Here is a 27024-nt window from a genome sequence, read left to right on the forward strand (position 1 = left end):
ATGAAGCTCTTCATGGTCTTAGTCCTACCTATTTATCAGATTTGCTTTTATTCGTTCGTATGAACCCTCCAGAACCCACAGGTCTTCTGGTAGTGGCCTTTAAATCAAATCCAAAGTTAGAACAAAAACCCACAGTAAGGCATCATTTCATAACTATGGTCCACATCTGTGGAACAGCCTGCTTGAAGACCTGAGGGCTGCAGAGAGTGCTGATGCTTTTAAAAGCAAACTAAAGACCTATTGAACTTCATGTTTTTTATTTTGTATTTATTATTATTGTCTATTCATCTGTTTTCTGGCTGGCATATCCTTCTATTTTCTCACTGTTTTTATTTCTTTTAATTTATTTATCTACTTATTTATTGACTTTAAAATTGTTTTTATACTGCCTCTGGTGTTTCCCCACTTATGACAGCGTTTCCTCAGTTTCTCAGCTAGTCTTTGCTTCATGTGTGAGTTTGTATGTGTTTGTGTGTGTGTAAGGGTGGGGGCAGGGGTGGAAGGTATTGTTTTATTGTTTTTATTGTGTGAAGCACTTTGAGTTGCATTCTGTGTGTATGAAAAGGGCTATATTTAAATAAAGTTTGATTGATTGATTAAATGATATTTCAACTGTAAGCATCCTGTCAGCATAATTTCTGCAGGAAATTCTTTTTCTAGTTTATTTGTTTATTTATTTTATTTTATTTTATTTAATAGTGTCACACACTCCGAAGTTATTTAAGCAGTATTTTCTTTAAAAGCATATATGAAACAGATATGAACCATGTCACAGAATAATTGGGATATTTTGATCCATTTTAAATAAAAGATGAAAAAAAAAGCCCTCCCCATGACGTCATTGCACACGGCCAATCAGCGCCATGGGAATCTCTCTCTCCCTCGCTTGATCGCTCTTTGTGCGTGCGTGCATGCGTATGTCCGTGCGTGTGTGTCAACTAGTTGTTAGCTAGCGCTAGCTACCCAGTTAGCTAGCTTGTTGAAACATTTTAACATAGGCACCGTTTATGCCAACAAACAGCTGCCGTTCACCATGAGAGAGGGCCTCCGCTCCCGCTACATGCCTGGCAGCCTTTAACGCCAAAGAGGATGAAGGGACTGTGACAAAACAATGATAAGTTAGCCAACGCCAACAAAAAGTAAGCTACAGTTTTTGGACAGGCGCTTGCCTTGCTCGCTAGCATCCTGAGAAGGAAAGCTCTGAGATTTTGCAAGGACTGGATGCGGAAGGAGGATATGAGGCAAACTGGACAACTAATGCTAATTGTAAGCTCTACTCCAAATGTGGAAAACATTTCACTGTGAGCACCATTATCAGATCTATCAAGCTAACATTAGCCAGTGACGAGCAACTAACACTCACCTAGCTATCAACGGTTAAGCTAACTTGTTGTTGTAGGCTGGCGTTACATTTACCCAGCTAACGATAGGGACATTACCCAGCTTGAAATGCTGATATATGCGGCCTAGCATTAGCCGGTAACTAGCGTCAAACAGTCTAATGATGTTTAACGTTTGTCAGCCTGTTTGCTGTTGCTGCTGTCGATTATGTTTTTATATTCGCCGAGGTGATTGAAGGCGTTGGTGGTTGAACAGGTCGAATTTTGTGGATCATAAATGCACAGAGATATTCGTTAGCTAGGCTAAATGGTCTGCTAGCTTGCTAATGTCAATCGGAAAACTTAATCTAGCTGGCACAGCATTGGCTTGAACATGAGAATATGTGGTTTTAAGCTCTGTCATTCTGTCTGTAGTCTGGTAGATATATCAACCATCTTATGTAGTTTCCCTGTGACTTTGGCTTGGTTAGGAGATAAACTTTATTCAATTCAATCACTGTCACGTTTGTGTCAGGTAAAGTCATTCTCACCTGAGCTGTTAGTGATCAGTTAAGAAGTCTACAACTCTACTGTGATAGCTGGTCAAATAATTATACTGGGAGCTAAGGTAATAGATATTAATGATAATGTTTGACTCAACAAGTATAAGCCCATTTACCTTGTGATCTGTTGCTAAATTAATTCATAATCAGCTAGAAATCAAGAGAAACTACAGTTTCATAAACATCATGTGGAATATAAGGAAGTACTTGAATCAAAACAAACTCAAAAGACACTTTAAGGTGCTTATCTCCACATAGATATGTGCATGTTGACAGCTGACAGATTTCTACCACAACATTCAGACTTACTGTGTGATTTACAGTGTAATTTCATGAATGGGTTGTTGCTTAGCATTCCTGTTTTCCCACTGAGTGCGATGTATTAAAATGTAGCTACATATGAGATACAAACCAGTTTTGATCTTTCTTACAGATGAATGTTTTCTCATACATTCAGTGGGTTACCAATGTGCCAAAAAGTCACTCTCCTGATTACCCAGCAAGGATTAGGCTAGAGTGTGGCAACGTCAGTGCAGGGAGAGAGCACGTACTGGCACAAGAATATGCAAGGACTTTTGACCTCAACTGAAGTGTACATATCCAAGACACAGAACTATTGTCCTTGATGAAACAGTCTTGGTTAACCTGCCATCCCCAATGGAAGTGCCATCGTAGACACAAGTTACTGTGGCTCGAACTGCTGCACAGTTTTTTGAGCTACAGCCTCGAAGGAAGCATTTCAGCTTCTGGTTGAACTCGAAGGTGGAGATGGGTTCCCAAGCTCTTCAGATACTGCGGCAGGGTGTGTGGGCTTCGCTCACAGGAGGCTGGTATGTGGACCCACATCAGAGCACGTTCTCCAACTGCTTCCACCTCTACCTTTGGATATTTCTTCTGGCCTTCCCCTTTTTGCTGTACATGGTAAGCACGTTTTCACAGCAGGTTAATTGCAAGTTAACCACATAAATGAAGGAACCACTAAATTCAGGCACACATCCCTAAAAAAACAATTTTTGCACAGTACATAGTTGACACGTAGCATTACCTAATATTTAGTTCTCTTAACTATACAAACTGTACGAGGGAATACACAAACATTCAGAATCAAACACCTGCTCCAATACTGCAGCATTTAAAAAAGAAGTGGCATTTAATGGAAAACTAAACAGTCTTGATGTTGTTTTTGCTGCCATCATTCCTATGAGTTGGGTCAACATTCAGCCATCAGCTTCACGATAAGATCTTGATGACAGCAGAACATAGGAATCCAATAGAGCAAGCAGCACAAGACAGGTTCAGAACACATCCCCAGTTAACCCAGTCAGTAGAAGTGAAAATGAAAGGGAGTGCATCAAAATGTACTTTTAATGGTGTGCATGCAGAACAGCAGTAATTGAGGAAGATCATAGTAGTTGCACTAGGAAAGTCTGCAAGATCTTATGTACATTCACAGCTGACAGTGTGGTTAATAACTTTATCATTTGCCTCCTAGTAAAGTGTTAAAGTGTTGTAAATGTGGTAAAACTGTAAAGTTATTTAAAATCAGCTGAATATATGTGGTTTCCCTATGCAATCCACTGTGTTGCATAGTTGCTGTGTGGTGGTAGATAGGAATGGCCAATCTTCATTAATAAGACCCTTGTTAAAATGTGTGTGTGTGTGTGTATATATATATATATATATATATATATATATATATATATATATATATATATATATATATATGTATATATATATATATATATATGTATGTATATATATATATATATATATATATATATGTATATATAATAACCTTTTAAAGTAATACTTCAACCCCCAAATGACCATTTCTATATAAATTACTGCCAGTGTGTCAAGTTGTTTTCATGATGAAAGCTTTGTTTTTCTCCCATAGGGGGTCCATGTTTAACAGCAGCAAAATTATATCAAAACACCCGTTTACAAACTCTCACACAACGCATGCAATATAATCCAAGTCTCATTTATCCAGTTGTATGCTCAGTCCCTCCCAAACCCATGCATTTGAACATTAGGGCTGCCACGATTAGTCGACTAATCGATGACTAATCGACTATTAAAATAATCGGTGACTATTTTAGTAGTCGACTAATCGGTTTGAGTAATTTTTCATAGAAAAGTACTATAAAAGTACCCCAAAATACTCTTACTGCAGCTTCTTACATTCAAATATTGGCAGCTTTACACACTCTCCTGTGACGGTGAACTAAAACTCTTTGGCGTGAGTACAAAACAAGACATTAGATGACGTAATTTTGGGGTTAGGGCGATACAGACCAACATTTTTCAACATTTTAACACATTTTTCGATGAAATGATTAGTCGACTAATCGAAGAAATAATCGACAGATTAGTCGACAATGAAAATAATCGTTAGTGGCAGCCCTATTGAACATACTGTTCTGTGAAATGTATGTATACTCTCTTCAGAGCCAGACTTCATTGTCAAAAAGCAATTTTACCTCACAGAACAAGGGAGCAGCTTGTCTACTGCTGCCGCGATCAGTTACTTTGTTTTATTGTGTGACCTTGGTGTTTTAAAGGGTAAGTTTGGATTCACAAAGTCACACAATAACACAAACTACCAATTGAGACAGTGGTAGACCGGCAGCTCTCATTCTCAGCATAGTAAAACCACTGTTTTTGTCAGTGGAGTTTGAAGAGGGCATATCTAAGTTTCACTTTTAGTTCATTTTAAATAGTAAGGTTTGAAAGGAAGTTTGCTTTCATTATACTTTGTACATAACACTGTGTTTAATTTGATGTCTTTTCTGGGATTTTCTGGGTTTGCCAGCCATTGTGAAATAAATCCTGACACTCACTCCTTGAAGTGGACTGCAGTGTTTTATTTATGCATTTAGCCTCAGTTGCTGTCTTTGTCTTTTTCCACTCCCTCTCAGGCTCTTCCTCCTAGCTTGGTGGTTGCAGGTGTGTACTCTGCTGTAGTGGCAGTCTTCTTCACAGCCATTAAGGTGGTGAACTACCGGCTCCATGCTATGTTCGACCTTGGGGAGATTGTAGAGAAGAAGCAGGCTTCACTCACAGCCGAAGCCCCAAAGACAGAGGAGGGAGATGAAGGTTCAGGTGCCCATGATGGGAATCAGCACAGGTAAGAGGATGCTCTCTGACAGATTTTGGAGCACAGTTATGAACTCATAATGCTGCGACATGCTGAATCCTTTTCATTTTCTGTATGTGTCACTTCTTCACAGGGATAGTCATGTTGGTGTAGAGATGACAGTGTTTCGGAAGGTCAACTCAACACCCCCGGTGCGCTGTAGCTCCCAGCACTCTCTGTTTGGATTGAACCAGGTGTCGGTGAGGATTACCATATTTTGTAGTAGCATGCAGTCTTTGTTCTTCTCCCTCTATTGTTGTCATGGCCTTGTTAATATATATATCTATAATTTAATGGTTTTAATGCACTGACTGATTTTTTTTTTTTTTTTTGGTCTGTTTTTTAAATTGTCTTCATTATGAAGGAGTTCTTGCCCCAGCTGGAGGATTCAGGAGGCACTAAGGGTAAGTACTTTACATCGTTGTTTTCATACTGCAACCCTGTATTGACAGGTTTTTACTGTCCTTACAAAATTAGATTAAAGTGCCAGTTTCTTGGTAGTTTAGCCTGTGTTAGAAATACACTGTGTTTGAGTGAATTCTTTTCTTTTACCTCAGATATCAAAGAGCTAATGCGAGAACAAGGAAGCAATAATGTGATTGTTACATCAGCTCACCGAGACATCCTACGCCAGAGGTCCCAGGACACCATCAGTAAGTTTGCTTCTAGTCAGAGACCAAAAAACCAGCATCATAAACACTGAGCACTGTTTAATCCTACCTGTATGGAAACAAGTCACACTCAGGAGAAAAGACTACAATACTGTAGAAATTTCAATTGAAAGCAGGTTCTTAATAATGTAGGATGAATGGTTGTGCATCCATTCCATACCAACAGCTGTGAGTCTGTGTTAAAGCCTTCCAAAGTGCATTTGAATCGAGCTTTGATGCATTTTAATCTGATTTTTGTCTGTCTCTCTGTACAGGAGCTCCCAGTGTGGTCCAGTCCTGCATTGCTGCTGCCCTGGGAGGAGATTTCCCAGGTCTCATGGGAGTATCTGGAATGTCAGCTGGATTTGGAGAACCTGGAGACTGCTTGTCTATCCCCCCTTCACCCTCTAGTCAAGAAGATGGAGGTGAGAAAGAACAGTTGCAGGAAGTGGAGGAGTTACCAGAACAACTGTCTCAACAGAGTCCCGAGGACAATGGGTTGGGGGCTTATTCACCCCTCGGCCCCTCTGCTGAGTCTGAGAGCCTTGGGGATACTCCCCTTAGCCCCCTTATAAAAAGCAGCTTAAGTGAGGAGCTGAGTGAAAATCTCCTGGGTTTGGGCCTTGACCCTGTGGCGTTTGCACCTGGGACTGAGCACCCAGGCAGCCGCAGTGGGGTAGCACTAGCTGCTGGATCCACGGACAGCTGTTTCAGTGCAGGTGGAGCCACCACAGACCGTGAGACGCTAAGCACGGTTAGCAGTTACCGCAGTGAAAAAACAGATTCCACTCAGCTGGAAAGTCCTTCATTCAGCCAGCCACGGCCTGCAGATGGACAGGCGCCTGCCTCAGCACCAGCGATAGGCTCTAACATCCCCGAGCCCTCAGAGGATCCAGCAGGACAGGGAGGCAGTGATACTGACAACCTGTCAGACAGTGTGCTACTGCGCTCCCCTTCCAAAGAATTCTCCCTCAGCCAGGGGCTAGACAGGACACTTGTTGAAGGAGAGGATTTGTCCCCTGTACCCTGTGATATTGCACAGCCCCGTCCTCTCCAGAACTCTTCCCCTTCGAGTAGTGGCCACTCAGAGGTTTGTGATTTAGACAGAAATGTCCAAGTTCCTCCTCTACCCCCACCTCGGCAGGCCAATTCAGTGCCCTCAGGGCTGGCCCTGGGTCTCGTTTGCTCTGAGCCTGCTTTGCCCATATCCTCTACCCCCTTTTTACTGTCTGAACAGCCTGCTCTACAAACCCAGCAGGTTGTGCGCCCTAAAGACTTAAAGCTGCTGCGGGCCAGCGGCAGTAGTGTGGGGCACAGGCCTGGCCGAAGGAAAGCACCACGACGGCGAGCTGGAGCAGGAAGTAGTAGTTTTGACTGTGGCTCTTACAGGCGTCACCACAATCATAGACAACACAGAGATTACATCCCAGTGCGCAACCGACTGGGCGCCAAGGCTTACAGTGAAAGTTTGTTTGAGGACTCCAGCGACGAGGACGACGGCAGTGACATGAGCGCTGGGTCCAGTCTGGGCTCTCAGCGCCGGTACAGCTCGGATGACGACGACGACGATGACGACTCAAGTTCCTCTACCTCCTGCTACTCCCCGGACCTTGCTAACACTGGCATTACATCCCCGCTCCCCCCTGCTGCTCAACTGCCCACTCCAAGGGAAGGGGATTTACCTGAAACTGCTGGCCCCTCTCATTCTCGCGCTGCTCAGCGCTCTTCTAGCACTGCGAGTGCTAAGACTCACGCAAGAGTGCTAAGTATGGATGGGGCAGGTGGAAGCCAGAGCAACACAGCGGCTTTGCCTTCTACTCTGCTTACAATGCCCTCCACCTCCACCCCTGCACCTCGCACTCTCACCATCTCTAAGTCTGATCTTGAAGCTCGCACCATCCATACTGACGGCTTCCCTGGAACTCATCATCATCGACTAGATTCTCTCGGGGGCTCTTGGACTGGCAACCAGATGGGCTGGAGGGCAGAGGAGCTGGTTGAAGAGGGAGCGGTGGGAGGAGGTGAGTTGGAAAAAAACCTTATAGTCAGTGTCTGTATTAACTTCTGAGTTTTCAGTGCATGTGATGGCAGAATCCTGCGATGTTTCCAGTATGCTCAGATAGTTAAGAAAAGTATCGAGGCTTAGGAGTCCCAAATATGAAGCCAAGATGTGAGGCATCCAGAGATAAGAGTCTGGCTGATATTGTTGACTGTAAATCATTTATTTTACATAATAGAATGTTCCCTATTATTTTATTTTGCCTACAAACAAGTTTGTCTGCACATATTAATAGCTGAAAAGGGTTGACCATAAACACATAAGCTTTAAGTTGGTAACGATTAATATCTAGTGAAAATTGTGATAAAACTGTTTCAAAATTCAAATTAAACACAAATTCAGTAGTGACAACTAAAGAAAGATCATATTTACAGAAGCATAAACATTGCTGACACAAAATCACACTGAATGGAATTCGCTGCATGACACAGACCCTGACTCTAAACAAATTAACAAGAGTGTAATTTAGCGTCAGTCTCCTTTCAAAGTTAGTCTGAGTCACAAACATGAAAGTAAACATTTCGCTGACTGACCTTAAATCAGTGCTGAATAACTTCCATGATTATGACTCATATTGGTAGTTCACCAAACTGATTAGATGGAGCTGCCTGCCTACTAAAATATTATTTGTATTTTTGTAATGTTTTGGCAACAGAGACAAACATTTCCTGTTACATCACAACATGCAAGCTTTCTGAGCCTTTTTGTCTGGAATGGTAGAGAACAGTGAATTTAACACACAATGCCAGGAAGAGCACTTTTAATTACTAAACAGCCTTGTAGTTGTGGCCAAAAGCCGCATTAATGCCTCACTTTATAAACAAAAAAAAGCTGAAATGGTGACAGCCTTGAGAGGTTTGCTGTCTTTGGCACAATTAGGGTGTTGCGTTGCTGAAGAGCGGTGCTGGGCAGTAAGCTTTGCTGTGCTGAATCAGACCATGTTTGGTTTTAATGTGAGAAAAAAGAAATCACAATTCTTTTGTCTACTGTCTTGGCCTCACCACTGAACTGAAGGCAGGAGAAATAAAACTAACTAAGGCTGTGCCGCCAACACAATACAGGTAACTTTTTGTCCTGACCTTCCCCTTTAACCTCACCACCATGCTAGACTCTACCAGGAGCTTGCATTGCTCGGGGCGACGCTGCCTGTGATTTCACTGGAACACAAGTCTTTGTAGTGATCCAAGCAAAGCACCATGTAGGAAGTCGTTTCTATGAACTATGACTTCTCCTGAGTGGTGCTTGTCCAATTATGTCTAATTAAGTCAGAATATGCTTCAAGAGTTGGCACAAGTGCCACTGCTCATATAAGCAATAACCCTAATTTAAGCACCTATTGGCTTGTTTACAAGACAGACATTGTTTGTTGTGTAACAAATTGACTTTGCCCTCTAAGCCTCTGTTTGTTGTTGCTACTCTTGTAATGATGAATTGTGACATTCAAAGGTTTATTTTAATCGCTTTTCTGACAATTAGGAAAAGATAACAGATAAGTGCAAGTAAAAAAGATCAACTGGAAAAAATGCATACTGTAAAAAATGGATGTGTTATTGGTGCTTTTGATGCAATTTAAAAAAAGTTTAAAATGAATTCTTGAATCATTTTGTAAAATATTTCATGAGTAATAGTTGGTTGTCAATTGTTGTTTGATATTAGTAAATAAAAAGAAATATGTATGTCATGTTAAGAGTAATAACACACCTCATAGAGGCTATTGTGCACAGATACAAATACAGGTGTGCCTTCAGATTTTGGCTTGCCCCTTGGTATGCCTTGGGCACAAAAAGTTTGAAACCACTGCTTAGGCCTCAGATGACAGAGACATTAGGCGTTGTTGGACCGCAATATGTTCCTAGAACTACAAAAACAGTTCCTTCACTCCCGAAGCGCCTTTTGGCCCAAATTAAGTCAATGGGACTCTTCCAGGATACAATGCAGATAATGAAAGTTACAGGAAACTTAATTTAGGATTTCTTTCATATCTATATGTAAGAATACATAAAACACATGCTATTGCATACAGCTGTGCATTGGCTTCATGATCACATTCATAAACTAAGTACAGCACGTCCACTTTTTTGCCACAATATTTTTATTTATTTTTCAGCATTATAAGATACAGCCTCTTTTCATTCATACAATGTTTGCAAACATAAAGGCCTGCTGCATTATCACAAAAAAACAACAAAAAAACATACTTAACACACACACAAAAAAAAAACAGTCATGCTCCTGTTCAAGCCAGTAAAAGTCTCCAAATGGCATGTCTCAAAATAGTACTTATAAAATGGAGTATATTTATTGTGTCATATTTCAAATCCAGATGTCTAGAAAAAAAAATTTGCAAAACAGAATGATTTGAAAAGAAATTATAAACTTAAACTGCATCGTCCATGGAACCTACTCACTCACGTCATCTGATAAATCTAAATCCTTTACGTAATCTATGAAGGGTCCCCATATAAATTCAAACACATGCTGTTTGGCCTTAATATCTAACTTATTCTCTCTAATGGGAGACTTGAAAACATCTGTCTTGTCCACTGAGTAATACTTGGTCTATAAATCCCTTTCCATAATAATGCTATACATTTTTTTGCATTGAGCAAGCTGAGATCTATAAATGCTCGTTCATATTTACTGTAATTATGTTTCTTTGGATATAAGCCCAAGAGGAAAAGTCTAGGATCCAGTAAAATTTGTTTTGAAATTACCTTCTCTATCACAACTCTCTTCCCAGAACATGTTACGTCCACTTTTAATTACCCATTTGAGCACAGACAGGGCAGAAACTGAAAATACGTTTGCTAATTCATCTTCATCTGTTTGTTTTGACAAAACATCAACCTGATATTTGCAGACAGGTGGCGAGGTAGAGTTAGCAATGCGGCAGAATCCACACACTGTTCACTCAACTTCCACAGCTTCGCATCCTGTAGCCAGAAATCACATCTCTTCATAAACAAATGTGTTTTTTTTCCAGTGTCTCCCCCAGTCATACGCAATCTCTAAATTAGCTACAAGATAGTCAGAGCCAGCTAACCATCCCAAGTGACAACAGTCACAGTCAGACAACAGACTTTTGCTATTCACATCACAGTTTACAGATAAAACACTGCATGCACATAACATTTAGCTCAACAGTGCAAATTAATTAAAAAGGCACAAATTTAGCTTTTTTTTAAAGTTTTCCTTCAAGGCCAGAATACAGAAAGACACTAAAACAACAACGACAAAGTAGGGCCACAAATAAATGTGTGTCCAACATCATAACAGTGTCAGGACCCAGGATGATCGAACCAGAATAAAAATGTACCGAAATAAAACAGTAGAATAAATCAGAATTTAAAAAATCCTTTAGAATCTGACTCTAAACCAAAACTGGACTATTTTTAAATTGCTTGATCAAAAGTGTATATATTCATGTCAGGGTTTCTAGCAGACACCTCTACTAAAATGAGAGGAAATAAATATTGATGAAAAATAATGTTAAGGTTTAAGAGCACTGCCACCTGCTGCCTCCACTTAACAGTTTCCTGGGAAAACCCTGAATATTTAAATCAATTATTTTGTCTCTTCTAGCTTATTCTTTTTACAATGCAGCTGACCGTCAACATTAATGCATCGTTAAGCCATATTCTTACAGTTAACAAGGACTTAGTGGGGGCTGCCATGCTTGGATAAATGTAGAGGAAGCAGAGTTTGATTAATAGTTTTCCTGAGTTTAGTACATAAAGTCACACAATGTCTCACTAATGAGTAATTCAGTGTGCTTGTTTGTCAATGTCTGCTTTGCATAACTGCTTTCTAAAAGCACATGTTACCGTGGCTAAAATAAAGTCCAGCAATGGGCAAGTGTTGGATGGCTTGTGTCTTGTGCATTGACACTGTAATGTAAACCATTGCATTGATGTAACTGATAACTCTTCTCCAGCCATGGCTCCAGAGGATGGGGGCAAACATGACTCGGTCAGCAGTGTTAAGAGGACCCAGGCCATCCGCAGGAGACACAATGCTGGGAGCAACCCTACACCGCCCCCGTCCACCATGGGATCCCCTCCCAGGTTAGTCCATTAAGCAGAACGGGCTGATGCTTTGTCTTAACTGTGCCTTCATTTGCCCCAGTCTCTACCAAGTCTACAGTACTCCAGGCTATCAGCAACTTTACAGTATGATGAATGTAAGAATTAGTAATCCTAATTAAATTTGCTTCTGTGTTTTAGGGGAAATATTTCTTCGGATTTGCCATAAAATTAATATTCTCAGCAAGTTTTTGGAGTAATGAATAATAAAATATTAATTGAAACTACCACTAAGGGGCCGTGCCAGCCTCAGCAGGACTGATAGAGTGTAGGCTCAGCACTGGCAAATTACATTTTGAAGCTAATGTTAAGACATTGTTATTCAACACGTTATGTGGTTTTGTTCCTGTAGCCTTCAGGACCTCCAGCGGGCTCGGACCTCCTCTCATTCACGGACCCGCACGCTTCCCTCAGCCTTTCAGTTCGCCTCCTCACTCCTACTGCCCCGCAGTGGCATTCATGAGGCCTCCACCTTCGACGACACATCAGAGGGGGCAGTGCACTATTTCTACGACGAGAGCGGTGAGTTAGTGGTGTTAAGAGTTCAACACATTGGGATGTACTTATTAACTTTGGCGTTTAGCGTTAAATAAAAAGGATGATACTTCTCTCATGTCTTTCCTTTAAATAAAGATGCAGCCAGGAAACTGTTAGCTTAGCTTAATGGCTGGACACTGGGAGAAATCGAACCTGGCTCTGTCCAAAGACTAGGGCTGGGTGTCATTTACGATACCAGTACCAATACCTGTTAACTGTTACCAATACCAATAGAGTACTTCACTTGATACCCATAATAAGAATGGAGTGTTGTGTAGAATTGCCATATTGCTAAATGTTTTGGTGGCGTCTCTGCACGCTGAACTGCCAACTCTGTCAATACACTGCAGTTGACTTCACCACATGACAGACTGTATGGGTTGTAGCTGCTGCTGCTGTGGGAGTTTAAGCTCTAAGTTGTGAGCATCTGCCTGGCCACACACACACACAGTGACAGGTCTGTTAGCGTCACACAGCTACCCAGCAGTTATCAATTGGTTTAACAACAGAGTCGAAATGTTTCTGGGCCAGAGTTAGGTTTTTGGAACAGTTAAACGGCCTGTTTTGGATGTTAGCGTTGCTGCTGTGTTAGCTTGTGCTAACTGGGCAGACTCGCAGTGACTTCTGGAATCTTGTCACCATAAGGTTATCAGGCAACCAACCTACAAAAGTCAAGCTGTTCCTTTCGGTGACAATTGTCGGCATATGTGCTTTCCTTTAAAAATAGGCTTTTACTATCAAATGATGGGTGAAGTTTCTCACATCTTTTCTAGGGCAGGAAAAAGTAGAGGTAAATTAAAAAACAGCTTCAAACTACAGACATAATACAACATCAGAAATTGAAACAAAATTCATGGGAAGATGCCAAATGCCTAAAATTAAAAGGACCAATTTGTTTTTATAATTTAATACTCAAGATTGCCTCTGTCTCCTGTTTTTAGTTTATTCTGTTATGTGTTGAGTTTATGCAGTCAAATTAAAATTGGTGAAGTGGACACAAACGCAACACAAATGCATCATTAGTTTTCCAAATGTGTCTGTGGAGTATTTCCTGTTGAAATGATTTCATTTCAGTTTTCTGTCTGTTGTGTAACAGGTGTGAAGAGGTCCTACACATTTGGACCTGCTGGAGGCGGTTATGAGGACCCAGTTCAGTAAGTTATAGTTTTTATTACCAGATGGCCCTTTTTTGTAGACTATAAGAGTTAATTTATTGTCAGATAGTCATGATTAAAAGCTGCAATTAATGTCATTATATTTCATGCTTGCAGGGAAAGGGAAAGAGAGAGACAGTCCCAGTCCTCGAGCTTCACCTCCACTGAGGTCCAGGAAGGGGCACCAGTCCTGTCCATGCTCCAGCCCAGACCTGTTGTTTTACAGGGCATGCAGGTGCGCAGGGTGCCTCTGGAAATGCCTGAGGTTAGCAGTCTTTGATGTTTGATGTGGCAGATTATTCCAAGCTTAATATCATGTAAATAGGTTGGGTCTCTCTTTACCTCAGAGGAAACTATCACAGATTGTTCTTGTTGTTTTTTCTTCTGAATTCATTTCTAACGGCTCACCTCCTCTCTAGTTCGATCTGGATCACGAGTCTCTACAAGAGTCCCAGGAAAACACTCTGATGATTGAGGAGAAAGCCAAACCTAAACAGTACTATCGCTTTTGGGTGCTGCCCAGGAAGTGGCTGAGGGTTCGATATGATCGATTGGCTCTTCTGGCCTTATTGGACAGGTACGCCAGCCTGTCGGAGTAGAGGAGAGCTGATATGCCTCTGTTGGTCCCTTGTTCTCTGAAACAAACCAAAGCTTTAAGTTGTGTGTTTGCATGTCCAGTAGTTTGGCTATCTATATCAAACACTGTGATATTTATGTAGAAAGCAGTGAAACGGTGGGGTTAAAACATTGTTGAGTTACGCAAATATCAATTTCTCTGCATTCTGTTGCCAGGAACCGCCGCGTGGGAGAGAACGTGTTTGCTGTGGTGCTGGCCAGTCTGGTGGCCTTCTTGGGGTTTCTACTGCTGCTCCAGGGCTTTTTCAGGGACATCTGGGTCTTCCAATTCTGCCTGGTCATTGCCAGCTGCCAGTACTCTTTACTGAAGGTACTGTACCTCTTAAACATTATTTTATTGTTTATTGATCTTAAGCTGGGCAGAGACTGTACAGATTTATTGATTTTACTATATGTTTAAATCACCCATTGTTGTGCAACCAAAATGTACAACTTCTGTGCTTACACTGTCTGGTTTGATCAAGACTACAGTAGGCACCATAGGTAACATACTGCTCCAATAATATTAACTTAGGGCTGCAATGATTTATCGACCGAACACTGGTATTGACTGATATTCACCTTGTTGACTGCCATCAGCCTATCAGCAAAAAAGATTACTTTCACCGATTGCAATGGCTGATGTGTTACTGTAATGTCACATCAGCCTTGTGCAGGTTAAAATACAGGGCTTGAAACTAACGGCATCCCAGCACCTCAGTGACAATAGAAAGCATGTTTTGGACAAACAGAGATCTCAACGGGGACGCCTTCGGGACAGAAGAATGCAATGAACTCCATATTGACGCATTGGGGGTTGCCCTGAGTTTCATTATGATGCATTAAAGCTCTGTTCAGTGAGAGTATGTGGTGATGGTAAATTATGAAGTTATCACAATGTGTTCAAATGATATCTTGTAAAATTTAGTTTTTGGCAAAAAAAAAAAAAATCTAATACAGTTGTTTAAAGGAGAAATTTATTGGAACAGCAATATGAAATAGATATTACAGAGAGCGTTATGGTATATAAACATAGTGGAAAGGCTTTTTAAAGTTAAATGTAATTCAGTAAAGGTATACATAGTATTGATAAAACACAGAACCAGTAAGGACAAAAAGACAACCCCCCCACCCATCAACACAGGGACAAACGGAGAAAGCCAGACCTGTCAAAGGAAATCTTATAGAGAAGAAAGAGAAAAAATGGAGAAAAAAAAATTAAAAAAGGGAAAAATTACAATTTTTCAGGTTCCATATTTGCCACAAAAGTTAAAAATGGTTGGGAAGTGGCAAAGAACCTTACAGCTGATCCTTAAATAAAACAACAGATTTTCTCCAATTGTAAATGATACATAACATCCTTGATCTAATGTCCATATGTTGGAGATGAAGAGTCCTTCCACTGACACAGGATGAGCCCTCTGGCCAGAAGCAATCAGAAAGGGACAGTGGCTACGGTTACATGATGACTTCTCATTCGGAATGAAATAAATCTGAATGAAATCATTCGGAATTAAAGTCTTTCCAGGTAGTTTACATGGGAAATATTCATTCCGAATGAGGGTTTACATGGGAGATCAGTTCAGTCACCTTTATTCAGGTCTGCGCAAGGTTTGGGTCAGGGAAGGTTTCTGATTGGATAGGGGGCGGGGCGGATGTTACGTGTTTACGTTTACTGGAAGAAAACACTAGTCCTCGCTCCGGATAACAAGATGTTTGACGATGCCGTTCTTAGTGCGTTTTTCGGGCGTGTTTTGCTTATATTCTTGAAGCAGCAGTACGACAACGACCTTGTTCTGCTAATGCTTCATCTGTTGAGGAGGAGAAGGGAGGTAGAAGGTCGAAGAAGGGAGATAGAAGACCGTGCTGTGGCGAATGGAAACCGGTGAGTGCAACAAGTCTGACTGCTCTATCTCAGTCTGTTGCTATGCAGCCCTTTGCTATGCAGGCTATATACGTCATCGCGCCAGAAGGGCAAGGAAACGAGCATGCGCAGAAAGACCGGAATGAATTTAAAGAAGTATGAGTGTATACATGCACACAAAATTCTTTCATTCGGAATGACAAACGGAATAAACCACCCCCTTTAATCGGATTTAATTTTCAATCGGAATGGCCGTTTACATGACCACTTTTAATCGGAATAGCCTTTCATTCCGATTAAAAGTGGAATTAAACTGTGCATGTAAACGTACTGAGTGTCTGCTCGGGCTCCACTTAAGTTAACATCTGTATGATTGAATGTGTGCTCATTCAAACAGTGTAATGAAGCACGGGATGACGTTAAAAGAGGTCACTTGTAGTTTGTAATGAAGATTCTTTGTTTTCCTTCACAAAAGGGGAAAAATAGCAATAAAAACAAAATAACAAAAAAAAGTATCTCCTTTGGACAAATTTTTATTTTAAACATAGGTGTTGGCCCAGAATATCACAATCTGTGGACCCCTATATTCATTTTGGCTCACTTCAGTTTATAACAGATCCTCTGACGGTGGGACATCTGAGTGTGTATCTGCTCAAACTGTGGCCAAGCAAAATTCTGTATATGCCAGGAATCCATCTGATCACCCAACAGCCAGATTGTTTGAGTAATTAATCGGGCTTTGTTTGAACTGAACATCAAACTACAAACAATCTGGCTTAAATTCTGCTCCAATTAGTTTGAGACGAGCGATTCGAGGTTAATCCGTACAGTCCTCCCAGCTTTAAAGAGTTAAATGTGTCTTTTCCATACAGTATTTCAGCCACACAGTATAAGAATGTGTCCAATACAATATAGGCAACAATTTGTGTTGAGCATCTGTGAAACCTGTGAAGCTTAAATTCCCTGCCTCTTTGTTTCAGAGTGTACAACCAGATGCAGCCTCTCCCATGCACGTGAGTACTGGTTACACTTTTATCTGCCAAATAACCCTCAAGCACACAGCCTTGTTATTGTTGTGTAATTGTGGCTCATCTTTTTGTTTCGTTTTTTAACAGGGCCATAACTGGATCATCGTGTACAGTCGGCCCGTCTACTTCTGCTTGTGTTGTGTGATGATCTGGATTTTTGACCTATCTGGGCGCTCTGGCAGCCTGCAACCCTTCTCCCTCTATGGTGTCACCTTCTTCTCTGCACATTTCCTGCTCTGCGTCAGGGATATGCTCATCGGTTAGTTTTTACACCTGACTCTTCACATCAGTACTGTACGAGGTGTTCAGGTCAACACAATACCTCTCTATATTTGATAGTGGAGTGGTAATTTCATAGAAGAATATTACTGAACAGCAGTACATGTTCATTATAGCACTGCTAAAACTCCACAAAGTTTAAAACCACAAGTCCCTCGCATGCATACTGCAGACAGATTATTTTTTAAAGTTGACACAGTTAATGGATCCAGTTGTTTTGTGTGTGTGCGCTTTATTTCCAGCAGCTTCACATTTCCTTTTTAACTTTTTTTTCTTCTTTTTTTATGTGTGTCTTTTCTCTCCAACAGTGTTTGCCTTGTGTTTCCCGGTCATTTTCCTGTTTGGGTTGCTACCTCAGGTCAACACTTTTGTAATGTGTCTGCTGGAGCAGATCGACATGCACATTTTCGGTGGAACTGGTAAGAACATGTCTACACACACAGGTTAATGTGTTGAAGAGAGAGAGAAATGTTACAGCATCTTAAGGGAGTGTGTGTTTATAGTGTTTTTATCTGTCAGAAAAGGGATGGCACGGCGCTTTTTTTTCCCAGCTCTGAGCGCTTGTTATGCCTCTGCGCAGGCGATAGCTGTCCTGGAGGCATTATGTTTATAGATTGTCCGTCTGTCCCATTCTCGTGAACACGATATCTCAGGAGTGCCTTTAGGGAATTTCTTTAACCATGGCACAAACATAAATTTGACATGAAAGGTCTGCACTGTAGAGCCGATGCGCTGCTGGTTCTACCGGCCTGAAGAATATAATGTCTATAGCCTTACTGTTGTGTACAGCCTTTATAGACTGAGCTGGGGGAAACAAACGTTGACAAAAACGGTTCCATAATTCATATTAAATTCAAAAGATAACGAAACAACAGCTACAAGTTAGAGGGAATAGTGATAAAGTGGTAAAACTTGGCATTGATCCACAGCCTCAGACGGATGCGCTCAAGCGTGCCGTGTGCACAAGCTCAGTTATAGGCTATACTATATTTTCACATTTTTAACAATGCACTTTAAAAGTTTTGATTTTTATTGATAACCTACATTTACCAACAACAAAAAGACTACATTTAGCACCAAAAAAATATGTAAAAAAATATTGAAATAAACAAATATTGAATACCATAGAAACGAATATTCGAATATCCGAATATCCGGGTACAGCCCTAGAAATATCTTTGAGTTTTGCACGCACATCTACTTGGACTCATCATAATGTGGTGGTCAAAGGTCACTGTAACTTCACAAAACATGTTTTTGGCCACAGCTCAAGAATTCAAACGCTAATCATGAAAAAAATTCACACAAATGTCCAATAGGATAAAATGATGAAGTAATAACATGTTATATCAAAAACGTCAAAGGTCAGCTTCACTGTGACATCATAATATTCTGCAAAAACACTTTTCTGGCCATTATTTAATGTCATATCTCAGGAACAGAAGGGGAGACATTTGTTCACATACTGAAGTGGTGAAATTAATCTTGGGTGTCCACCTTGAAACTGTGCTGATTGTACAGATCTTCTGAGCTGCTGGGTAGGGGAGGATGTGTGTGATGCATCTAGGTTTTACAGACATGAATGTAAACTGTAACCACAACCTGACGGGTTCACTGAAGCATACATCCATATTGTGGTAATTCTAGCTTGATAAGGCACTGCTCGTGGGTTTTGTTTCTATGACAACAACATCTTGACATTAACATTAGCTCGGTATCTAATGTTAATGCTGCGTTTACTGCACAGCTTAGAACAAGCTCACAACACGTGCAGTGATAAAAGCACATCACTCACCAGCAACATTTAGTGTCCCGCTGGTCTGTGCCCACAAATGGGCTTCGCTGTCTTTGTTGTGAGAGTTTTCGAATGACATATCATACAGCATGGGATAGAAAGTAAAGGAGCGACATTGACGACACCAGTGCCTTTAGGAAAACTTGACAGATTTTCAGCTAGAAGTGCTCAAAGTGGCCGCACAAAAAAGTCAAGTGCTCTCGAAAGGGACGCTGGGTGCAGTGTCTTTTCTCAAGGCGTCCACACGCAGTCGCGTACGCTTTCTCCTCATAGGCAACAATGGGAGAAAAGACACTGTGCCGTGTGGACACTTTCCCCTCATAGTATTAGTTCAGAAACTGCACGATTATTTATGTTTTGTTTCAAATCTTCTGTGTCTCTTTCTGCAGCCACTACCAGCCCCCTCTCATCTCTGTTCAGCCTCATACGCAGCATGTTGGTGGCTGCTCTGCTGTATGGATTTTGCCTCGGTGCCATCAACGTAAGTGCAACAGAGGCACTCTACATAAAAGTGGAGGTGTTTCACTGTTTTTTTTTTTTTGTTTTTTTTTTCTGTTTCAGTGATTCTGAACGGAGTAGGACTGATGTGTACAGACCTAAATTTACCTTTGTTTTGTTTGCTTTTATTTTTTGTAACATTAGGCACCGTGGGGGGAAGCCCATGTGCCAGTACTGTTCTCTGTGTTTTGTGGCCTACTCCTGGCCTTATCCTACCACCTCAGCCGCCAAAGCAGCGACCCCACCATCCTGTGGTCAGTATTTTGTGTTTCACATTGTCAGTAATGGTCTTTGATATCACTGGAAATTAGTTTTTTATGCCCATGATAGATTGATAACAATTACACGTATCTGTAGGGATGGAGAAGCTAAATTATTATAGGCTTAGTATTGATAAGCTCTAATATTACAGGTTCTGCTCTCAGTATTAGAGAAATAGAAATCAATCCTATTTATTTAGGTTACAAAAAAAGATGTCTGCCTCTCTAACATGCACATGCACACACAGACACATACACTGCTCTTAGTGTCAGTGACAGAGAAAACTAAATGCTCAGTTGTTTAGATACACTTCCCCAGAGTCGATGCTGTCAATGGTCTTTGCCACAAGCGCAACAGGTCTTGTGCATGTAAGGGCGGAAACACGAGCAATCTTTGAAAACATCTAGTGAAAGTTCATCACATGCAGGTGGAGAAGCAGACAGTTTTTGTCTGCCTAGCTCTTAGTTTATCTGTTGTTGCTCCACCCCTCTCAGCTATTTTATGTATGCTAGCAGCCAGGAGCCCACACAGCATGAACTTAATTATCATTGGTTAACAATTAAAAATAACCATTTGCCAGCTATTTTTTAGCTCTAAATATGGGTTAATTAATAAATTCTGTTTAAAACTATCAATTAAATTAAAGAGTGCTCATATATTTATAGTTCATATGAGAAAATAAAGCAATGTCAAATCTGTTCTTCATTGGTTTAGATTTTTTCTCCTTAAAAAACTCAGAAAAAGAACCAATAAGAGCACTGTTAAAGTACTGAATCGATAAGCAGTAAGAGTAGTATTACCATTAACATCCTAACAGTACCCCCCCTATGTTTCTGTGTCAAGTCTATAAGCACACCTGCAGCTACAACTCCAAACATGAAATGCAGTATTACACACTATGCTTCAATGTCTGATTAAGAGTCTGATATTTAATGTCAAGCCTGTTTTTGTTTTACTACATTTTCCTCCTTAATCTTGAAGTAGTGTCTCATGGCTTGTCAACACAGGAGGTTACTCAGCTGAGTTCTTTTAAATGTGTATCTTCAGTGATTATATAATTGGCTCTGAGCGCTGCCAAAACACCAGTGACCTACACACAGAAGTGTGCCTTCTGACAAGCTGCTTTCACTACGCAGCCTGCAAGGTCTTTGATGTTACACCTCAGCTTTTTGTTGCGCCTCTCACGTTTCCTTTTTGCATTTTTTTACCTCTTACATCAGGTCACTCGTCCGGTCAAAATTATTCCCTGAGTTAGAGAACCGAATACCAGAAGAACCCCCTGTTGAGATCAAGGACCCTCTTCCCGAGAAGCTGCGTAACTCTGTGGTAAACATCACTGTGCACTTGCCCACGCAGACCTCAGTTGGACAGTTTCACTTTTGATTTCATGGTGTCAGTCATTTTACAGTCTTGTGCCTTCTCGCTGTCTCTTTGTAGAAAGAGATTCTTCATTCAGACCTCGTCATGTGTCCCCTCATGGCTGTGATTACCTTCGCCATCAGTGCCAGCACAGTGTTCATCGCTCTTCAAGTTAGTTGGCGCAGAGTTTATAATCCTGTTCTTACAGCACAGTTCTTATTTTAGCTATCAGGTTTTTCCTGCTAATTTTTCTCTCTTTTTTGCTCTTTGTCCACAGCCTCCTCTCAGCTACGTCCTGTACATCCTGGCCGGAGTCGTAGGCTTCATTACACACTATCTCCTGCCTCAGCTCCGCAAGCAGCTGCCATGGTTCTGCCTGGCTCACCCTGTGCTCCGCTCCAGAGAGTACAGTCAGTTTGAGGTCCGAGGTGAGTTTCTGATTGCTCTTTTATCTTTGTTCACACAGACAGAAAGAAACACGGGGAAGTATCTTTAAAAGTGTAAGAAGGAAACCTTTTATATGAACAACTGGAACTTTGTAAGTATCTCCACTGGAAAAAGCTACAGAGTCAATTTAAAAACTACGATTTCTAGTCGAAATGCTCTAGAGAAAAACACCTCAGCCCTCTCTAGGTGAGCGATTAAAACTAAAAGAGCTACATTAGAGCTTTATTTATTTTATCTCAAGGCATTTTTGTGAGTGTTAAATAACTTCACACTACATACATGATAAATAGAAGGACATCCACCTGTACATCTTCCTTCCAGGCATCGTATTTTCAGCAGATCCATTTCCAGTACTTGAAATGCTGGGGATCTCAGAAATAGTACATCATAACCACCCATTGTGTAAACATCTTGTAAAACATTTTCAGTTTATTTTCTGCTAGATTTATTTTACAGCTGCGAGAAGCTTAAGGGGAAACACAAGGGGAACGCAAGTGGTGGACTGTGGTTTTCCTCAACAAGTGTGTAAAATCGCTTTGTTTTCCGTTCGCTTCCAGATGCTGCTCAGTTGATGTGGTTCGAGAAGCTGTATGCGTGGTTGCAGTGTGTGGAGAAATATTTCATCTACCCAGCTGTGGTGCTTAATTCGCTAACAACAGAAGCCCAAAGTGTTGGCCAGTACCATAAAGAGCGGGACATCTAGTAAGCTTTTTCCTCATTCTGTCTCCAAACTGTTTCACACCTATATATTATACTGTTCTCCATCTCTGCTCCTCGGGAATATGTGCTGTTAGCTGTGTGTGTTGGAACTGTGGAACGTAAAATTAATAGACACACTGAACCACTCCCAGGTGTATTGCTACCTGCAGGTTGTGCCCAGTAGCATCAGATACATATAATATATTCTCAGACGTTTTAACTTATAGTCCAGCCAATCTGTACAGTAGTCTGTGTAAAGGCAAATACATTTTCATGTCATCCTTTACTCTATGGTTTTATGGTTTTAGCTGTTAATGTCAGTATGGGTCACTGATTTCTTCTCTTTCTTGACCCCCCCCCCCCCCCCCCCCCAGCAGCCGAGCCCTTTTCATCTCAGTAGCGGGCATGAAGTTGCTGCGTTCATCCTTCTGTGCCCCGTCGCAGCAGTACGTCACGCTGTGCTTCACCACGCTTTTCTTCCACTTTGACTACCCACACTTCTCGGAGACCTTCCTAATAGACTACTACTTCATGTCCATTCTCTTCAGCAAGGTTAGGATCGCACACCCTGTTATCTCAGAATTGTGATATTAATAAATTATTCAGTTTTATTCTAGTCCAGCAGCAGCATTTTTTCACATTGGCTTAATGTAACTTCAGGGGAACTGTGGTCTTTTTCAACCTGGTCCTCATTAAACCGTGTTTTTGTGTCTACATGACTAATGGGAACAAGAAGTTTTTAAATTGGTCCAGCATTGAAAGAGAGCACTGCGGCCGAGAAATGGGCTGTAGTGTAATTGCTTGTCAATGTACAGCCATTAAAAGTGCTTTTGTTTTTTACCATTGACGGGCTCAGGTGTTATTTAAAGTGTCTGACAGCATTATGGAAAGGATTTTATAAAAAAAAAAAAAAAATGAAATGTAGGGCTGGGCAATATGGAGGAAATCAAATATATTTTTGACCAAATACCTCTGTCAGTATTTCGACAATATTGCAGGGTTGACTTTTTGTGCTTCACAATGTCATATTTTGATGAATACTCATCAGTAATGTGGGTATAATCACTAGGTGAATAAAAGAAATAATGGAACAGCTAGAACGGTCTGGTAAGTTTAGAAATTGACGTCACTTTACTGTAATGCAGAATTTAAAACCAGGAGAAGGCACTCACAATATAACAAAATCTAAGACTGTATCTAATCTCATATCACAATTTTGAGAAAATATTGATCTGTTGCTCAGCTCAGATGTTTTTCTTGATCTTTTGCTTGTTTGAGGCTGTTTGTTCATGTGTGTGTGTGTGTGTGTAACCCAAGTCTCGCTTAGGGAGAAGTCTTGTTCTGAAATCTCACTGACTTTTTCCACATTATCAAAACCAGCTACATTTTCAGCCATGACACTCCAACACAACACACTCTTCCCGTCACTCCCCTCTCAGACTCTCACTAACATTTGCTCCATTTTCTTCCTGCAACAAGTCACCTCTCATGAGATTTCCAAACGATACTCCTCCTTGAGTGAGACATGGTTTAATGCAATAACAAACAGATCAGAACACGCGAAAGTAAAAGGAAAACACCTTATTCCTCTGTACGGTCCTTTCCATATTGCTGTCAGACACATATTATGATAATCTTAGCCTGTCACTGACTGGATGTACAATGAAGGTGCTCTATTATACCATGTGGCTACATTGCAGCCTGTTTCATGGCTGCCAGCTGAAGAACTCTCTTTAAATACTGGAGCATTTGTAAAAACATGGGAACAAAGGTTCCAGATTGAGACATATCAAAGTTTCCCATTAACACCAGAATGAAAAGCAGAATGTTACTGCTCTCCCTGGTTGAAAGACCACATAGTGTCTGTGTAGTGTTATGAATACAATTGTGAATGTGTTGTTGTTGTTTTTTTGACCCTGTGTAACCTGCATTTATTATTATTATAAAAACATGGGAAGAAGGCAATGACCAACAAAGAAGAAATGACCCAAAAAATTAGCAAGAAATTACTATAATAGAAAATTATTTCATATAAATATGCTGTAGTTTTTCCTAGCTTTTTTCTTTTCTTTTTTTTTTTATAATTTTATTTTATTTTTTCATTTTATTTTATTTTTTTGCAATTTGTGGGGCATTTCTTACAAAGTCTGCTCACTGACTTAAACTTAAAAAATCACAAATCGCACCAATTTTCTCAAGGTTCAAATGTTTAAATACTTGTGAAAGACGTCTGAAAGCAGCACAAGAAAAGTGATGTCACTCCAGGTTTTTAAAGGGTTAATTTATTTGTCCTTTGACTTCTCAGATGTGGGACCTGCTGTACAAGCTGCGCTTTGTGTTGACTTACATCGCCCCGTGGCAGATCACCTGGGGTTCAGCCTTCCACGCCTTCGCTCAACCCTTTGCAGTGCCCCGTATCCTTCAGTGTCTTTGGTTTTTATGTCGCTAATTATGTAGAGCTGACTTCACTGTATTACAGTCTAAGACAACAGACATATCCTTAACTTACTGATTCTACAGACTCTGCTGTACTTTTTGTCCAGGCCATTTTTTCTGCCATCTTTTCCACCCCTCTCAATCCTGTCCTGGGCAGTGCTGTGTTCGTCACCTCGTACACCAGACCTGTAAAATTCTGGGAGAGAGACTACAAGTATGTGTTTGGGAAAAGAAATCTGTACAAAATGTGAAATTGCTTTTCATAAAGGCCAAATATAAAGTGTCTTCGTTCAGTTCTAATGCTAGTTTGTCATGTTTGCAGCACCAAGCGTGTCGATCATTCCAACACCAGACTTGCCACACAGTTAGACCGCAACCCAGGTATGCCATGACACTTTCTCACCATCTAATTATCTCCATTTGAATCATATTTATTTTCGATCTGTTGCTATGGTGACTGTCTTTTCTTCTCCTAAAGGTGCCGACGACAACAACCTGAACTCGATTTTCTACGAGCACCTGACACGCTCCCTGCAGCACAGCCTTTGTGGAGACCTGCTGCTCGGCCGCTGGGGCAACTACACCACAGGCGACTGCTTCATCCTCGCCTCAGACTACCTCAACGCTCTGGTGCACATCATCGAGATCGGCAACGGCCTGGTCACCTTCCAGCTGAGGGGTCTGGAGTTCAGAGGTCAGCAGCAGGGGACGATGGGGGCTGACAGTGTTTGCAGCTTATAGAAGGAGCTTAGTTTGAGTTGTTTACCTGCTGTTTTGAATGTGTCACTTGAGTACCTGTCAAGTGTTCTTGCAGAATAGCATTTATTTATAGAGATCAGGCCGCTGCAGCTCAGTCAATAGTATTCATGTTCAAAGTGGCAGCTGGTAAGGTAAAGCTCCTGTACACCTTAAAAAACATGCCATAGAAATCTAACAACCCCTAACTGGTCATTTTTATTCAATGTTTTTTGTTCTTACAGTGTATTTTTAGTCTTGTGAAGGTAAAGACCAGTTTCATGGCTGCGGATTTACTTAAAGGTTGTTTAAGGAAGATAGATGTGTCGATGTCTCATGTGTCAGAGATTGACAGGTACATACAGGAAAGCTCGTCATCCTCATCTGCTTCACGTCTGTTCAGGCACCTACTGTCAGCAGAGGGAGGTAGAGGCCATCACAGAGGGGGTCGAGGAGGATGAGGGCTGCTGCTGCTGTGAACCCGGTCACCTTCCTCACATGTTGTCGTTCAATGCTGCATTTGGGCAGCGCTGGCTGGCCTGGGAGGTGGCTGCCACCAAGTATGTACTAGAGGGCTACAGTATCAGCGACAACAATGCAGCGTCCATGTTGCAAGTATTCGACCTTCGCAAGATCCTCATCACATACTATGTCAAGGTAAGACATTGATCAAAGGAGTTCGTACTTTATAAGCCAACTTTTCTGTATGTCCACACTTTGAAAGTGTCTGTTTACATGTCCCATTGCTGTAATAATGTCCTGTTCACATTGTTTTTACATATACTGTAGCTTCATTTAGTTCAGGTTATGGTTTGATCAGTCACAGATGGACTGTGGACAACTTTCTAATTTTGAAGCTCCAATAGCAGCGTGAAATGTGCATACACCTTGCTTCCAAGCCTTCTTTGCAGTCAGACTGTGGTATTCAAAAGATAACTGCAGTTGTAGCCCGTGACCTTGACGTTAAAAGCGTGATGCATGAATATTTTCGGGTCATGTGTTTGTGCCCTTGAACAGAGCATCATCTACTATGTGAGTCGATCTGCTAAAATGGAAGAGTGGCTGACTAATGAGACGATTCAGGAGGCTCTACGACCTTGTCTCGGGCCTAACTACGTAGACAGCGACCCTACCTTCAACCTGAACATCGACGAGGACTACGACCACAGGGCCTCCGGCATCACACTTTCCTCATTCTGCATGGTGTACCTCGACTGGATTCAGTATTGCAACAGCAGGCGTCAAACGGTTAGACTCTCCACAACATTTATACTAGAATCCCTCTGTTATCTTTCTTTGTCTCTACTAGTACATATCCATATTTTGATCCTTGGCTGAGCTGTAGCCAAAGTTAGCTTCCACTTATTTGTCAAAGAAAAGCAATTAAAAACCAAATACAACATTACTCTCGAAATGAAGAAACCAGTTGGAACCTTTTGAAACTGAATACAGAGAAGTGGGAATGTGAGAAAGGTAAAGAGAGAAATTTAGAGGCGTTTCTCAAC

At 41.1% G+C, this 27024-nt stretch overlaps 1 protein-coding gene across 3 annotated transcripts in view; it reads left to right on the plus strand.

Moving 5' to 3' along the window:
- Positions 1-901: 901 nt before the first annotated feature.
- LOC117266899 (pecanex-like protein 3) overlaps positions 902-27024 on the plus strand; it is a 31566-nt gene continuing 5443 nt past the window's right edge. The window contains exons 1-29 of one of the 3 annotated variants that reach the window (XM_033642318.2): positions 902-1266; positions 2316-2803; positions 4804-5012; positions 5116-5221; positions 5386-5425; positions 5579-5674; positions 5947-7692; positions 11665-11794; positions 12165-12334; positions 13446-13503; positions 13621-13768; positions 13923-14080; positions 14296-14449; positions 16963-16995; positions 17098-17269; positions 17598-17708; positions 19474-19565; positions 19727-19836; positions 21064-21169; positions 21281-21373; positions 21480-21630; positions 22207-22351; positions 22723-22900; positions 24654-24762; positions 24869-24998; positions 25107-25165; positions 25263-25478; positions 25923-26176; positions 26537-26767. In XM_033642318.2, the coding sequence (XP_033498209.1) occupies positions 2651-2803; positions 4804-5012; positions 5116-5221; positions 5386-5425; positions 5579-5674; positions 5947-7692; positions 11665-11794; positions 12165-12334; positions 13446-13503; positions 13621-13768; positions 13923-14080; positions 14296-14449; positions 16963-16995; positions 17098-17269; positions 17598-17708; positions 19474-19565; positions 19727-19836; positions 21064-21169; positions 21281-21373; positions 21480-21630; positions 22207-22351; positions 22723-22900; positions 24654-24762; positions 24869-24998; positions 25107-25165; positions 25263-25478; positions 25923-26176; positions 26537-26767 (5358 nt within the window). In that variant the 5' untranslated portion in view covers positions 902-1266; positions 2316-2650. The remainder of the gene's footprint in view (positions 1267-2315; positions 2804-4803; positions 5013-5115; positions 5222-5385; positions 5426-5578; positions 5675-5946; positions 7693-11664; positions 11795-12164; positions 12335-13445; positions 13504-13620; positions 13769-13922; positions 14081-14295; positions 14450-16962; positions 16996-17097; positions 17270-17597; positions 17709-19473; positions 19566-19726; positions 19837-21063; positions 21170-21280; positions 21374-21479; positions 21631-22206; positions 22352-22722; positions 22901-24653; positions 24763-24868; positions 24999-25106; positions 25166-25262; positions 25479-25922; positions 26177-26536; positions 26768-27024) is intronic. The other 2 variants (XM_033642331.2, XM_078172447.1) reach the window with 2 other exon arrangements.

The sequence above is a fragment of the Epinephelus lanceolatus genome, chromosome 11 (genome assembly GCF_041903045.1).
Source record: "Epinephelus lanceolatus isolate andai-2023 chromosome 11, ASM4190304v1, whole genome shotgun sequence".
NCBI lineage: Eukaryota > Metazoa > Chordata > Actinopteri > Perciformes > Serranidae > Epinephelus > Epinephelus lanceolatus.